Here is a 12,527-nt window from a genome sequence, read left to right as displayed (position 1 = left end):
AAACCCCAAGCTCTCATGGACCACTGTTAGTGATGGGAGCCCCATACATGCAATATCTTTGCTATGGGCATTGCATTGAAAATCACTTTTAGCTCTCTTTTCTTGTTAATTAGACATCTCTTAATTTCTTAAAGAAAAAAAAGTTCAGACATTATTGATACTCTCCATCTATTTATAAATTTATTCATAAATTGGCCACCATTTTGTTTAAATATTAAGCATAACCACAATCTGGCACTATTGTTACGTGTGCAAAAAGGGTGAGCACAAATGGCCTCCCCACACCCTTCACCCTGTTTGCAAGTGGTGGAAAGGTGGGGGGAGAGAGAGTCTGAATATTTTCTAAGTGATGGTATCAGTGTGGGGGCTTTATCAGAAAATGTCTTGGCTAACTCTCTTCAGATAAATGTTGGTTCATTTAATACTGAATGAAACTATGTTGTTAGTTCAGACTAGTGGATTAAAGAAACAGTTTGCTCTTTTAGAGTATACATGCGTTCTGCCATATTGGTTAGAGTGCCTCGATAGAGGTAGCAGTGGTTGAGGAGTGATAATGATCTGTGACCCATGATGACAGCAGTTCTTTGCAGTTCCTTTATGGAAAATGCACAGAGTACCTTCATGATAATAATTGGAGGTTCTTCGGTCAAATTTCCACCATAATCCATACTTCCAACTCATCTGCATTAAGAATATAAGAAGAGAGCCCTGCTGGATCACACCAGATGCCTCTGGAAAAAACACCAACTGGACATGAGCGCAACAGCACTCTCCCCATTTGTGATTCCTAGCAACTTAATTTCAGAGGCACACCATCTACAACTCTGGAGGTAGAACATAGCCATCATAGTTAGGAATCAGTCAAAGCCTTATCCACCAGGAATATGTCTAGACTCCTGTTAAAGCCATACAAGTTTTGCATTGTTTTACAAAGCGATTCTTGTTAATATTCTTCCCAGTGTTCTTGTCTGCTGAAAACACATCAAAGGAACACAATATTGTACATATTGGGGTTGTTTTTTAAAGTAATAGTTCCCCCCAAATTTGTCATGATTAAAAGTTAAACTATCTAATTTCAGTTCCCAGTTCCCCACCAGAAAACGTCCAAGCAATTGCTACATCACCAGAAACCATCTCTATTACCTGGTCTACACTAGCCAAAGATGCTCTCAATGGAATTCTACAGGGATTTAGGGTGATATACTGGGCTAATCTTTTGGATGGAGGTAAGTACTCTTGCTTGTCAAGCTTAGATCTTTCCCAGCAGCATATAATACTTTTTCAGAATGAGGTTATTCCACAACTGCAATTTAGATTTTTAGTATGCCATGAATCCACTCTGTCCTGTGTTCTACTCCTCTTTGATTCAGAGTTACCTAAGATAATTTCTAAACAGAATTCTGGAACAGAGGACCACACCGTTTGCTGCAGTTTTGAGCTGCTGATGTGGACATACTTATTGATAAAACACTGCAGCAGCAACAAAAAATAGTAGTCTTGATGTGGTGGTATAAACGATTGTAGTCATATTCTTTTTGTGCAGTGTTTTGTTGATGCATACATGTGTTCCTATGGATTGGTAAACACTGCAGTGAAAGAATCTTAATACAGCCATACATACAATCACATCAATGGAGAATCAGTGAATAAATCTTAATACATCGTTTCTACTCCAGAAACAAGATCAGGTAATAAAGAACTCTGAAATCTGGGGAAGATTTTGAAAGCTTCACTAATATTCTCTGATACAACCCAGGTGCTAAACTACCAATGAAATCAGTTGACTGTGCATTAAACAGATATTAGTGTCCTCTCTTAGCACCCTGTTATGGTTTCCACTTCCTTCATAATCTGCCACATGCTCACAGTATCGGTATTTTGTTGATTACTAAAACTCACCTGTTTATGCAACCTTCCTGGGAATAGGATATTTCAATATCAGTTTCTGTTGAACCTAGAAATGACAAGGTTTTTTTTAATGTATATTTTAGTGGATTGTTTTAAGTTATTCTGAAGTACACTGCCTTTGCCATCTCTAGTTTAAGGGTAGTAAAAAAAAATTCAATAACATAAAAAATGTAATGTAATACTTTCTAGATAACTTATTGATCTCACTCAATAAATCTTTCTATAATCCTTTTCATATGATGCCCATGTTTCATTTACTTAGCTTCCTACACTGCCATTATTGAGTTTTGAAAAATCAGTAAAATATAATGCAATTTCATAATATTATCTAATCCTGATTATTATTATTATTATTTTTAGAAAACATGCCTATGGTAAAAAATAGCACTTTATTAATTTCAAAGTGTATTTGCAGGTCTGTTTTTCTCTGTAAGACATTTCCATATATGCTATTAAATGCACAGTATGGGCATTTAGCATGTTTATTTAATAATTACAGCCAACTTTATTCCTGCCATAGTTACATATTTTAATCCAACAATTTCTTTCATAGTCTCGCCACAGTATAATGACCGCTCGATGTGAATAGAACACTGCTGTCACTAACTCAATTTAATTTTCTGCTCCATAGAGCTGGGAGAAATTAAAAATGTTACCACTACGCAGCCCTCATTAGAGCTTGATGGTTTGGAAAAGTACACCAACTATAGCATCCAGGTGCTGGCATTCACACGAGCTGGAGACGGGGTCAGGAGTGAGCAAATTTTTACACGCACAAAAGAAGATGGTAAGAAGCGAAACATTCTTGGTAGCCATTGGAAAATGGAACAATTAATGGAAATTGCCCAGGTTTTCATAGCACTTCATACATGCATAGAAAACTATAACTGAAGTGCCAGTGGCACCTATTAATGGACAAGTAGGCATTCATTTTGAGTAGATCCTCCACAAGATCTTGGGGGTCTTTCTTAGAGGAGATTGGCCCTTAGAGGCAATATCAGATTAGAATAGAGTGAAGTCATTGGATCCAGGAACAATGCACAGGGTAGATTTTGTTGTACAGACAAAGAATGTCATCAGAATGTGGAAACCCTACAGGAGCAGAGGTGTGTTGCCACAGCCCTCAAAAGAACTACATCTCCCATTATCCCCTGGGAGGTAACATCCCTTTCATGACGTTAGCCTGTGAGTCCCCCCTCCCCAGTTTATTTTTTAGGAGGGGGGGGAATCAGATAATTTGCCTATTAATCTGAATATAGCTTTGATAAGCTCACCCAGATCTATTTTTAAGGACTTAAAATAGCTTGGTAAGATAGCCCAATGTGGAAGAAGAAGAAAGTCGACCACACGTTATATTGTGCAGCATCCCTAGATCCTGTTTTTAAAATGTTGGTCACTGTATTTTTCTCCTTGCTGACAATCTGGCACAGCTTGGCTGCTTGGCCCATCTGCATTGGTTTCATTAAATCTATCCTGTGCTCTGCAGGCACCTTCTGGCACATTTCAGCCTGCTCATTGGCGTTCTCTGCCTGCAGCACATTCTGATCTCATTGATATGGGCTAAATTGTCATGGTGGTTTGGAAATGGAAGATATTCTCTCTCTCTCTCTTTCTCTCTCTCTTTCGCCATGTGTGTGGAATTGACAAACTCTGGATGTATTCCAGTTCTGCATTATATGTGCATTGCCTGTGAACATCCGTCTTGGATTAACTTCACAGTTAATTTTTGGCATCAGTGGAATATTTTCCTTAGAAAATGCAGTGCAGACTACATCCTATCAGGGGACTTTACTCACTTTCCTTCTGAGCAACTTATCACAGAGCATTTCAGCATGTGCTTTTTATGCAAATGAGGCTTATACAGAGAAGGCATAAATGTGCGGGGGAGGGGGCAAGGCTGTAGCTAGGGAGTGGTGAGGTGGGCCCCCGCCAGGGGGGCAGGCGATGGAGGGGGCACAAAATTGGCTAAAAATATGTCCATAAATATATCAATTATTGCCTCGTAAGAAATGGTTTTAAATAGAGGGTGAATTGAATGGGTGGAGGGGGGTGTTGGAGGAGAGGCTGAAAGAAGAGCTAATTTGTTCATGGCTAGGGGGAGGAGGAGGGGACCCACAATTTCCCCCTAATATAAAAAAGGGTGAACCCAATAAGTAAGGGAAAGAGTCCAAAAGCTATGCATGGTTGCATTTGCATTTCTTATCTTGCTCAGTACTTGATTTTAGACACCAGAGGTCAAGCATGAATCCACTTGAATTTATGTAAAAGAAACAGTTCTGACTATGAATACAAAATGAGGGTTCTTTTTAAAGTTTGCATTATTTAGTTCTTTCTCTGCAGAAGCCTGCAAGGGAAAAAAATATTGTTTCTGTCCAAGATGTTCATGGCACATTAAAAATTGCAGCAGAAATTTCTGGCTGCGTTTTTTATATTAAAAAAAAATGGGATTCATTTATCCCCCTTTGGTTGGAGTTCCTTCTAAACTATAAATGGAGTTACTTATTAACCAAGTGCCTTTCCACCTGAGGATTTATTTCACTGATCATTAAAATTTAAATAGACACACTCATTTTCTCTCCACACTCTAGGCTTAAATTGCATTTTCACAGGCTGTTGTATTTGATGGCATGGGGGTTGAATGATTGCATTCATTAGAAATGATGCATTATAAAATCTTAATTAAAACAATGAATCTGTGTTCCTTAATAGACAGACTCATGGAGCCAGATCCATACCTGGTGAAAACCAGTGCAATCTAGTAAATGGCACCAATTTACACCTGTTTGAATCTTAGTTCCTTTGAATTAGTTCCTTCAGGCTTTTCTTCCTATGTAATGGTGCTCAGTTCACCATAGGCTGTGTATGTGCTGCATCTGGCTGCTCCTTGCATACACACTTATGGTAGAAGTGTGTATCCCATAGGAAAGTCCCACCAGAACTCCATTGCATAGATAGAATCCCAGCTTTCTATTTGCTTCCTTGAGCTTCTTGGATGCACTGCAGACAATGAGTGTGCAGAGCTGCACCCGGCACAGGAGACAACCCTGGTTTGCTATGTAAACTAGTACAAAATATAGCCTGTCAACTGGGACTAGGCAAAGGAAGCACAGATTGGTGGTGCTGAAACAACAACACTGGCTCCTTCCACTGCAAGGCAGACTTGAAAGTGCTTAATAGAAACCTACATGGCTAGCAGCATTGGTACCTGAAGTGTCGCTGCTTAGACACTCAGGTAGTCTTCTCCTGGGCGCTTAGACATTCAGGTAGTCTTCTCCTGGTTAGACATTCAGGTAGTCTTCTCCTGGGCGCCCACACCATCTGAGGTGAGATTGCTAGCAACTGGACAGAAGGGCTTCTCAGTTGTGGAGTGCTGCTTAAGTAAGGAATGCTCTCTCCTAAGAAGTTTGCACGGATGCTAACTTTGATGTCTTTCTGGTGGCAGGCAAAGACCTGATATTTATTTCCCAGGCTCTTAAGTCTTAGCCTGTGATGGACTGTTTTAATTGCTCCTTTTATCCTGCAGCTGATTTATTAGTGTTCATAGATAGATAGATAGATAGATAGATAGATAGATAGATAGATGATAGATAGATAGATATAGATGATATAGATATAGATAGTGTATGTTTAAAAAATAAACTTGAACTCATTAGTTGTGCATGCGTGTGGGGATGTGAGAGAGGTGGGGAAAAACCTTCCAAACAAACAGCCACAGCTAGTTTAGAGCTACTCTTTGCAGCTTGAATGCCCAAGGAAGATTCGGTTTTCTTCGTGTCGTGCCATTTTTTCCATGCCAGACACCTGCATCCTATTATCATGCTTTAGGATTGTCTCCACTTAAGTCCTGCCTGATTTGTGTGTCTTGCATCTGCCTGCATGTGCAATGTACATCTCTCATATCTGCTCCTTTGTCACACCATGCTCCCCCACATTCTTCACACTGTCACTCCGTCTTTCTCAAATTCCCCATGAGAAAACATCATTATTCAGAGGCATTCTTTTTAAAATCAATTTATCTGTGAATTTATCTGTGACAGACGTATTTTCTACATCGTTCCCCCCCCCTCACATCTTTCCTGCTCCCCCCCACACACACTTTTCTGCCCAGACAGTACAACATTGCTATTACAACTTCTGTTCAGAGTGTACCCACACATTCATGCATTTTTTGCATGTTCGTCAAAGTCTTAACAGTATTAATGGCATTAATGGTATTAATGGCATACAGCCAGAATAGTTAATGATCATTTGCTTGTTTTCAGTATGCCACTGGTAATAATTGCATGCACCAGGAAAGTCAGAATGTATGATTATATTATTTCAGTACACATTGGTGGTTTTGTTAGGTTTTTCCAATAACAAAAAAATAGTGGTTGAGTTGTGGAAATTGTTCAGGTACCTCAGCATTTTTTCCTAAGCCACAACAAATATTTCAGCTGGGATGTTATACCACAGATTGCTGCACTTTGTGTGAGGGAGACTTAAAGCTCAAACCTGCCACCGTGGTAATGTATGAAGATTTAAGGATTATCAGAAATACAGGAACAGCTGTTGATTATGATTATGAGAGTAGGGATGGGAGAGAAATTTGGTTTTGTTTGCACTGTAATGTGAAATTACCTAATCCATATTAGCTCAAACCCAGTGCAAACTGAAACACAGTTATCTTTTGGTGGGTGGAAATCACATTTCTCTGAATTTTGCAATGCAGTTCTCCAACCAAATAATGTGCACAGAGTGCACATATTAGGGGAAAGTGTGCATCAAAGTGCATACATTATGGAAATGAATACATTTTATAGAGTATTCAGAGGCAAAGGATAAGCTACATTTCTCCTGTGCCTGTCTTGGTTCCAGAACTCTAGATTGATTGAACTAATTCAAAAGGATTTGAGGCCCACAAGCTGCATCCATCAGAACTGCTCCCTGTGGCTTCAGGCTTAATTTGATAATCAATTACTTTTAAGCCCACATGTCCTGTGCAGATCATAAACCACCACCCTTTTTCAGGCAACTAATTACCAAGAAGAAACGGGTTTCTGCCTTCCTTAGGAGTGGCAAAAGGCCATTTGTAATGAGCTGACTATTTTTAAAAAACACACACCAGAGAATTGTCAAGTAATGTGTTTCTTGTGAATCTGTATACTCATTACCAAAAGGAATTAGATTCTTCCCTATAAGGTTTTAGTAGACAGGTATGGCTAGATATAGTCATTTATTCTCACATTAAGTTTTAAGCAGAGCCAAGAGAATTAATTGCAGATTTAAAATGTGGATACTTAATCAAAGCTTGGCCTTAGGAACTGGTGTTCAGAGTTTCTTCAAGCAATGGGTTCAAGGTGATTTGCCGAAGTATGATTATGTACATAATTCAAGTGGAGAGAAAAAGTTCTTTGCAGCATTTAAATAAACTAAAAAAACAACAACCAGCTGTATGGCAATTCTGTAACATTATATATATTGACACTGACTGATTAACAGACTACTCCTACACATGTCTACTTAAGAAACAAATCCCATTATGTTCTGTGGAGCTTTCTTCCAAGGTTGCAGCCAAGCAGAGCAATGTAAACCTGCTTGGGACACCAGTGTGGCCCTGTGGGGCTACTGCCGCATTTGTAGACACTCTAATGGCAGAAGGTGGGGAGCAGGTAGATTCAGCCTGGACCGTGTGCCTGCTCCAAGATGGCACAGCGATTGGGCCTGGTAGGCCTCATTCTTACAAACTCTCTCAATGCAGATACTGGAAATGCTGAGAAGTTGAAACAGTTGTCAGGTTGGGTGTGTGTAGGTGTGGTGCAACTGATGGGGGGGCATGGCAATGTTTTCCTCCCCCAAATTAAATCCATGGTTGCCGTGCTAAGTTTGCCCCACTGTGCAGTTCAATGGGTTTTGCCTGCTATCCTAACTATGTTTCTCCTTCAGTTCCAGGTCCTCCCGCTGGAGTTAAAGCAGCCGCAGCTTCCGCTTCCACGGTGTTTGTATCGTGGCTCCCTCCCATAAAACTGAATGGCATCATCCATAAGTACACCGTATTCTGCTCTCATCCCTACCCCACAGTAAGTGGACTTTGGACCTCCTACAGCAAGAGGGTAAGGGGACTTTTTCAGTTCAAGGGTTACCTTTATGGGTAACCTCCTGGGGGCCACTCGCCAGTGGAGGGCCAAGGATGTGCATTTTACCTGTGCACAGTAGGCTGGTTTCTACACACATACCCCTAACCCTCTGCATCCTCCACTCTGGCAAGCAAGAAGCACAATCAAAGTTGAAGGGCACTTCAGCCAGAGGGCACAAATAAGGACAGGTGTGGAGGAAAGGGAGGGAGGCATGGGGAGAGGACAAAAAAAGGGAGTGATTCCTTCAGCTCATGGACAGCTCATGTGGTTACATGCAACCATTGGAGACTAGCATACTCGTTGTGGAAACCCTGGTGAAGTGAATTACACAGCGCAGAACATAACAGTATTGGAATTACCTGTGCTTGCAGATAGCCATATTTGCATATGAAATAGTTGTCAGAGGAACGCAGCAAGATTGAGCATCGTGACACTGCCTTTGTTTTTATTAATAATCAGCCATGGGGCGGATGGCAGATTTTTAGATGAAAGCCTTCTCCTAGACAATGCATCTTTTAATTTGCATTTTTGCACAACGTTAAAATATTTTGAAGTGTATTTTCATTATAGATGTCCGTGCATGTTTGCACCAATTTTTATCAATAGTATTTTGATGAACAGCGAATAAAAAAACAAAATAGCCTTCATTCAGTGTACCATAGAAGGCGGAAGGGATTAAGGTCTGAGTAGAGATACATGAGAATTTGATATTTCCCAATTCTGATATAAAGTGACCTGATCTAAACAGACCAGTACGATTAAAAAAAATTATGAATCATTGAAATGATAGTTGGTGGTGGTGTTTTCTCTTAGGATCAATAATTTTTCAAAATGTAGAACATGATCTCTTAAGTCTGGGATTCTCAAACTGTGGTATGCAGACCACCAGTGGTCTGTGAGCTTCGTTCAGGTTGTCCACAGTGTATCTGTGGATTTGTGGTTGACGCTGGGAGACAGCATATCCATTGCACTAAATAGTCATATTGATGTTTAATTGTTTTTAATTGCTTCTTTCATTTCCTGCACAGTATTTCATTGCATTGCAATTTGAATTCTATGGAATAGAGTACAATATATAAGAAATAAAAGAAGCAATAAAAATAACAGTTAAAAACCACAGCACAGTGCATTATGATTGCTACAAGAAGCAGAAACCCATTAAGTTGTCTGCCAATGCCCTCAACAGTTTTCAAGTGTTCCATGGGAAACAACTTTGCTAACCACTTTCTTAGGTTTCCATGCATTCTGGTTTCTGTCATGGTGTCCTATTGCACCAGAAGTGGTTTAGTCATGCTGGCCACATGACCTGGAAAGCTGTCTGTGGACAAACGGCAGCTCCCTCGGCCTGAAAGCGAGATGAGTGCCGCAACCCCAGTCGCCTTTGACTGGACTTAACCGTCCAGGGGTTTACCATATCTTAGGTTATATAGAACTCTTCCTCAGCATGGTGTAGTGGTTAAGAGCAGTGGACTCGTAATCTGGTGAACCGGGTTTGCGTCCCCACTCCTCCACGTGCAGCTGCTGGGTGACCCTGGGCTAGTCACATTTCTCTGAAGTCTCTCAGCCCCCCTCACCTCACAGAGTGTTTGTTGTGGGGGAGGAAGGGAAAGGAGAATGTTAGCTGCTTTGAGACTCCTTCGGGATATCATATCCAAACTCCTCCATACTGGATCAGAAAGGAAAGGAAATGATGTTCTGAGTTCAGCTGCCCAATGCAAAAGATAACCTGCACCATCTGATTTCTATGTCTTAGTTTAAGACACCTGTGAAGTGCCATAACCATATGGTTGTTTTCTTAGGAGTCTGTATTCTTCTTGGAATGAATGAAATGGGAAAAATTGAACCAAATTTCATGCATTCCAAAACAAATGATCAGAGTTTCAAACAAATAGCAGGCTTCTCATTTGTAACTTCTTCATCATTCATTCAGAGCTCAGTGGGATTGAAGAGTGGATAAACACAGTGTACCTTGTAAAATGGCTATTGGGTGTTTGAGGCTGCAGTCTACTTGGATGCCTTTAAAAGAGGATTAGACAAATTCAGGGACGATAAAGTTATCAGTGACCACTATCCATGGTGAGAGGCAATAAATGCTTCTGAATGCCTGTTGCTGGAAATCACTATTATGCTATTATGCTCAGGCCCTGCTTGTGGCTTTCACACAGGCATCTGGTTGGCCCTTGTGAGAACAGAATGCTGTCCTGGATATAGGCCACTGACCTGATCCTACAGGCTCTTCTTATGCTTACATGGGAGTAAGTCTTATTGAATTCAGTTTAGACTTCTGAATAAGGCTGCACTGTAAATTACCCACAGATACTAAAGGAGTGAAGCCATGCCATTAGAATCTGTGGGTTTTAAATAACTTGCAACTGGGATATGGCTGCACTGGGAAGCAAAATCCCTTCCTTTTGTAGTACGGTGGTACCACAGGTTACAAACACCTCGGGTTACAAACACTTTGGGTTACAGACACTGCTAACCCAGAAATAGTATCACGGGTTAAGAACTTTACCTCAGGATGAGAACAGAAATCACACGGCGGCAGCGGGGGGGGGCATTAGATAAAATGGTATCTCAGGTTAAGAACAGTTTCAGGTTAAGAACGGACCTCCAGTACAAATTAAGTTCATAACCAGAGGTACCACTGTAGTTATTTCCTGGGTTGCAGGGTCTAATGAAAACCTTTGCTCTGTCTGTGGACAATTTAAACACCCTGCACAGCTGCTGGAGAGCAAAATGAAGGGAGGGACCCACTTAACTCTGGCAGCCTTGTCCCCCATTGAAAGCAAAGGTTAACAGAAACAAATGAAGAATTGAATCAACTTTTAAATATGGAAAATAAATGGACACCCCCACTTTTTTTGTTCTCCATCTATGCTAGTGATGAGCAATTTGGTGGTGCTTTTGAATACCCTAAGGTACCTGGCTAGATTAGATGGACTGGTCCAGCAAGATAATTCATAGGTACTTGCAATCAATGGGCTAATTCCAAGTGTTGGTTGGGGGCTGGTTGTGTGTATTAATGGGTAAGGGAAAGGCACTCTACGTGTACTGCAGACTGTGCAGTGAAAGCAGCACAAGAAGTTAGAATCGTAAAATGTTATTGCTCTCTAGGTATTGTATATTTAACTTTCTATTACCTGAACTATGCTGAGTTCACGTGTGTAGGGACACTTAGAACCTTCCAGGCCCAAGATTTCTCAGTGAGTCTGTGGGCAAAGGGACATGCAAGAGGATTTCTTATATTCACTTGGAATGGGAATATAGCATTTGGTAATCTGCAGTTTACCGGCAAACATCACTGCTCAGTTTTGGAACAGGTGGGGGAGAAAAACATAACAAAATTCCAGAAAATTAAAATGTGTCAAAAGCATTTAAACACTTTTTAAAATGCCTTCTGTTGGCCTGTTGAGATTAAAATGCTATTAAGCTGTTTTTCTCACCTCATCCATCCGGTAATATTATTTATTGCTGTGAGACCTCTGAGTGCAGCAAGAGATCCTGTTCTTGAATGAGGTTGATAAATTCAATCTAACAGCAGTTGCTATGCTAACCCAGATGACACAAGGCCTTTAAAACAAAATGTAACTGTCCGTTCTACAATATTGACTGTTAGCAAATTTGCTATTGCTCGTAGAGTGTTTAGATTTATTGAACACATTTTTTTCTCTACATTGTGATTTTGAGGTTCTAAATGCTTAGCAAGAGCTTCATTTGTTGTGCCTTATAATAGCCACCAGGTGGCACTGCAGGTTCTAGCTTTATCAGGCATGTTCCTGAAATATTTTCTTGCCTTGTTTCTTTATTGAAACAGGGGTTGGAATATATTAGAGGGAGATTAACCACTAGAGAGTACATTCAGTAACTGGGTTTTGTTTCCAAGGTATTATTCTCAATACATTACACACACACCCTCGGCCACCGCCCACTTCGTCATGTTAAGCTTATTTGCACAGCTTGCACATTTTAGCCACGTTTGAGCTACTTTCAAATTATATTTGTTTATGCCTCCAACATTTCTGCAGTGAAAATAGGGACGTCCCATTCCATAATGATAATTTTACTATTTATACCCCACACATCTTACTGGATTGCCCCAGCCACTCTGGGCAGCTTCTAACATAGAAAAAAATAATAATAAAAATTAAAGATTTTTTTAAAAAGGACTTCCCTATACAGGGTTGCCTTCAGATGGCTCGGAGGTCAGCTAACTCCATACCCTCCAACATTTCTCCAATGGAAAGAGGGACATCCTAAGCCAAAGTGGGACATTCCGGGATCAAATCAGAAACCGGGCGGCTTCTCTAAATCAGAGACATCCCTGGGAAATAGGAACACTTGGAGGGTCTGTTTTGTTGATGCTGCAACAACTGGAACTTTGTCTAACGCTTTCAGAAAAACTGCCTACGAACTTCTAGCAATTCCAACACCTTTCCCCGCTATAGTAGCATTTGCATCATTGCTTCAACTAAGGGAAGTGTGATGTTTCTAGCAGGCCAC

The 12,527-nt window shown here is 40.5% G+C and overlaps 1 protein-coding gene across 1 annotated transcript in view; it reads left to right on the top strand.

The window, feature by feature from the left end:
* The window catches only part of DSCAM (DS cell adhesion molecule), a 317,397-nt gene that overhangs the window by 242,542 nt on the left and 62,328 nt on the right, over window positions 1-12,527 (top strand). The window contains exons 18-20 of the mRNA XM_083438762.1: window positions 1,080-1,226; window positions 2,540-2,695; window positions 7,834-7,967. Of these exons, the coding sequence (XP_083294888.1) occupies window positions 1,080-1,226; window positions 2,540-2,695; window positions 7,834-7,967 (437 nt within the window). The remainder of the gene's footprint in view (window positions 1-1,079; window positions 1,227-2,539; window positions 2,696-7,833; window positions 7,968-12,527) is intronic.

The sequence above is a fragment of the Podarcis tiliguerta genome, assembly GCF_965153285.1.
Source record: "Podarcis tiliguerta genome assembly, chromosome: 4".
Lineage (NCBI taxonomy): Eukaryota > Metazoa > Chordata > Lepidosauria > Squamata > Lacertidae > Podarcis > Podarcis tiliguerta.
The sequence above is the reverse complement of the archived record's forward strand: the minus strand, read 5'-3'. Positions and strand labels throughout refer to the sequence as shown.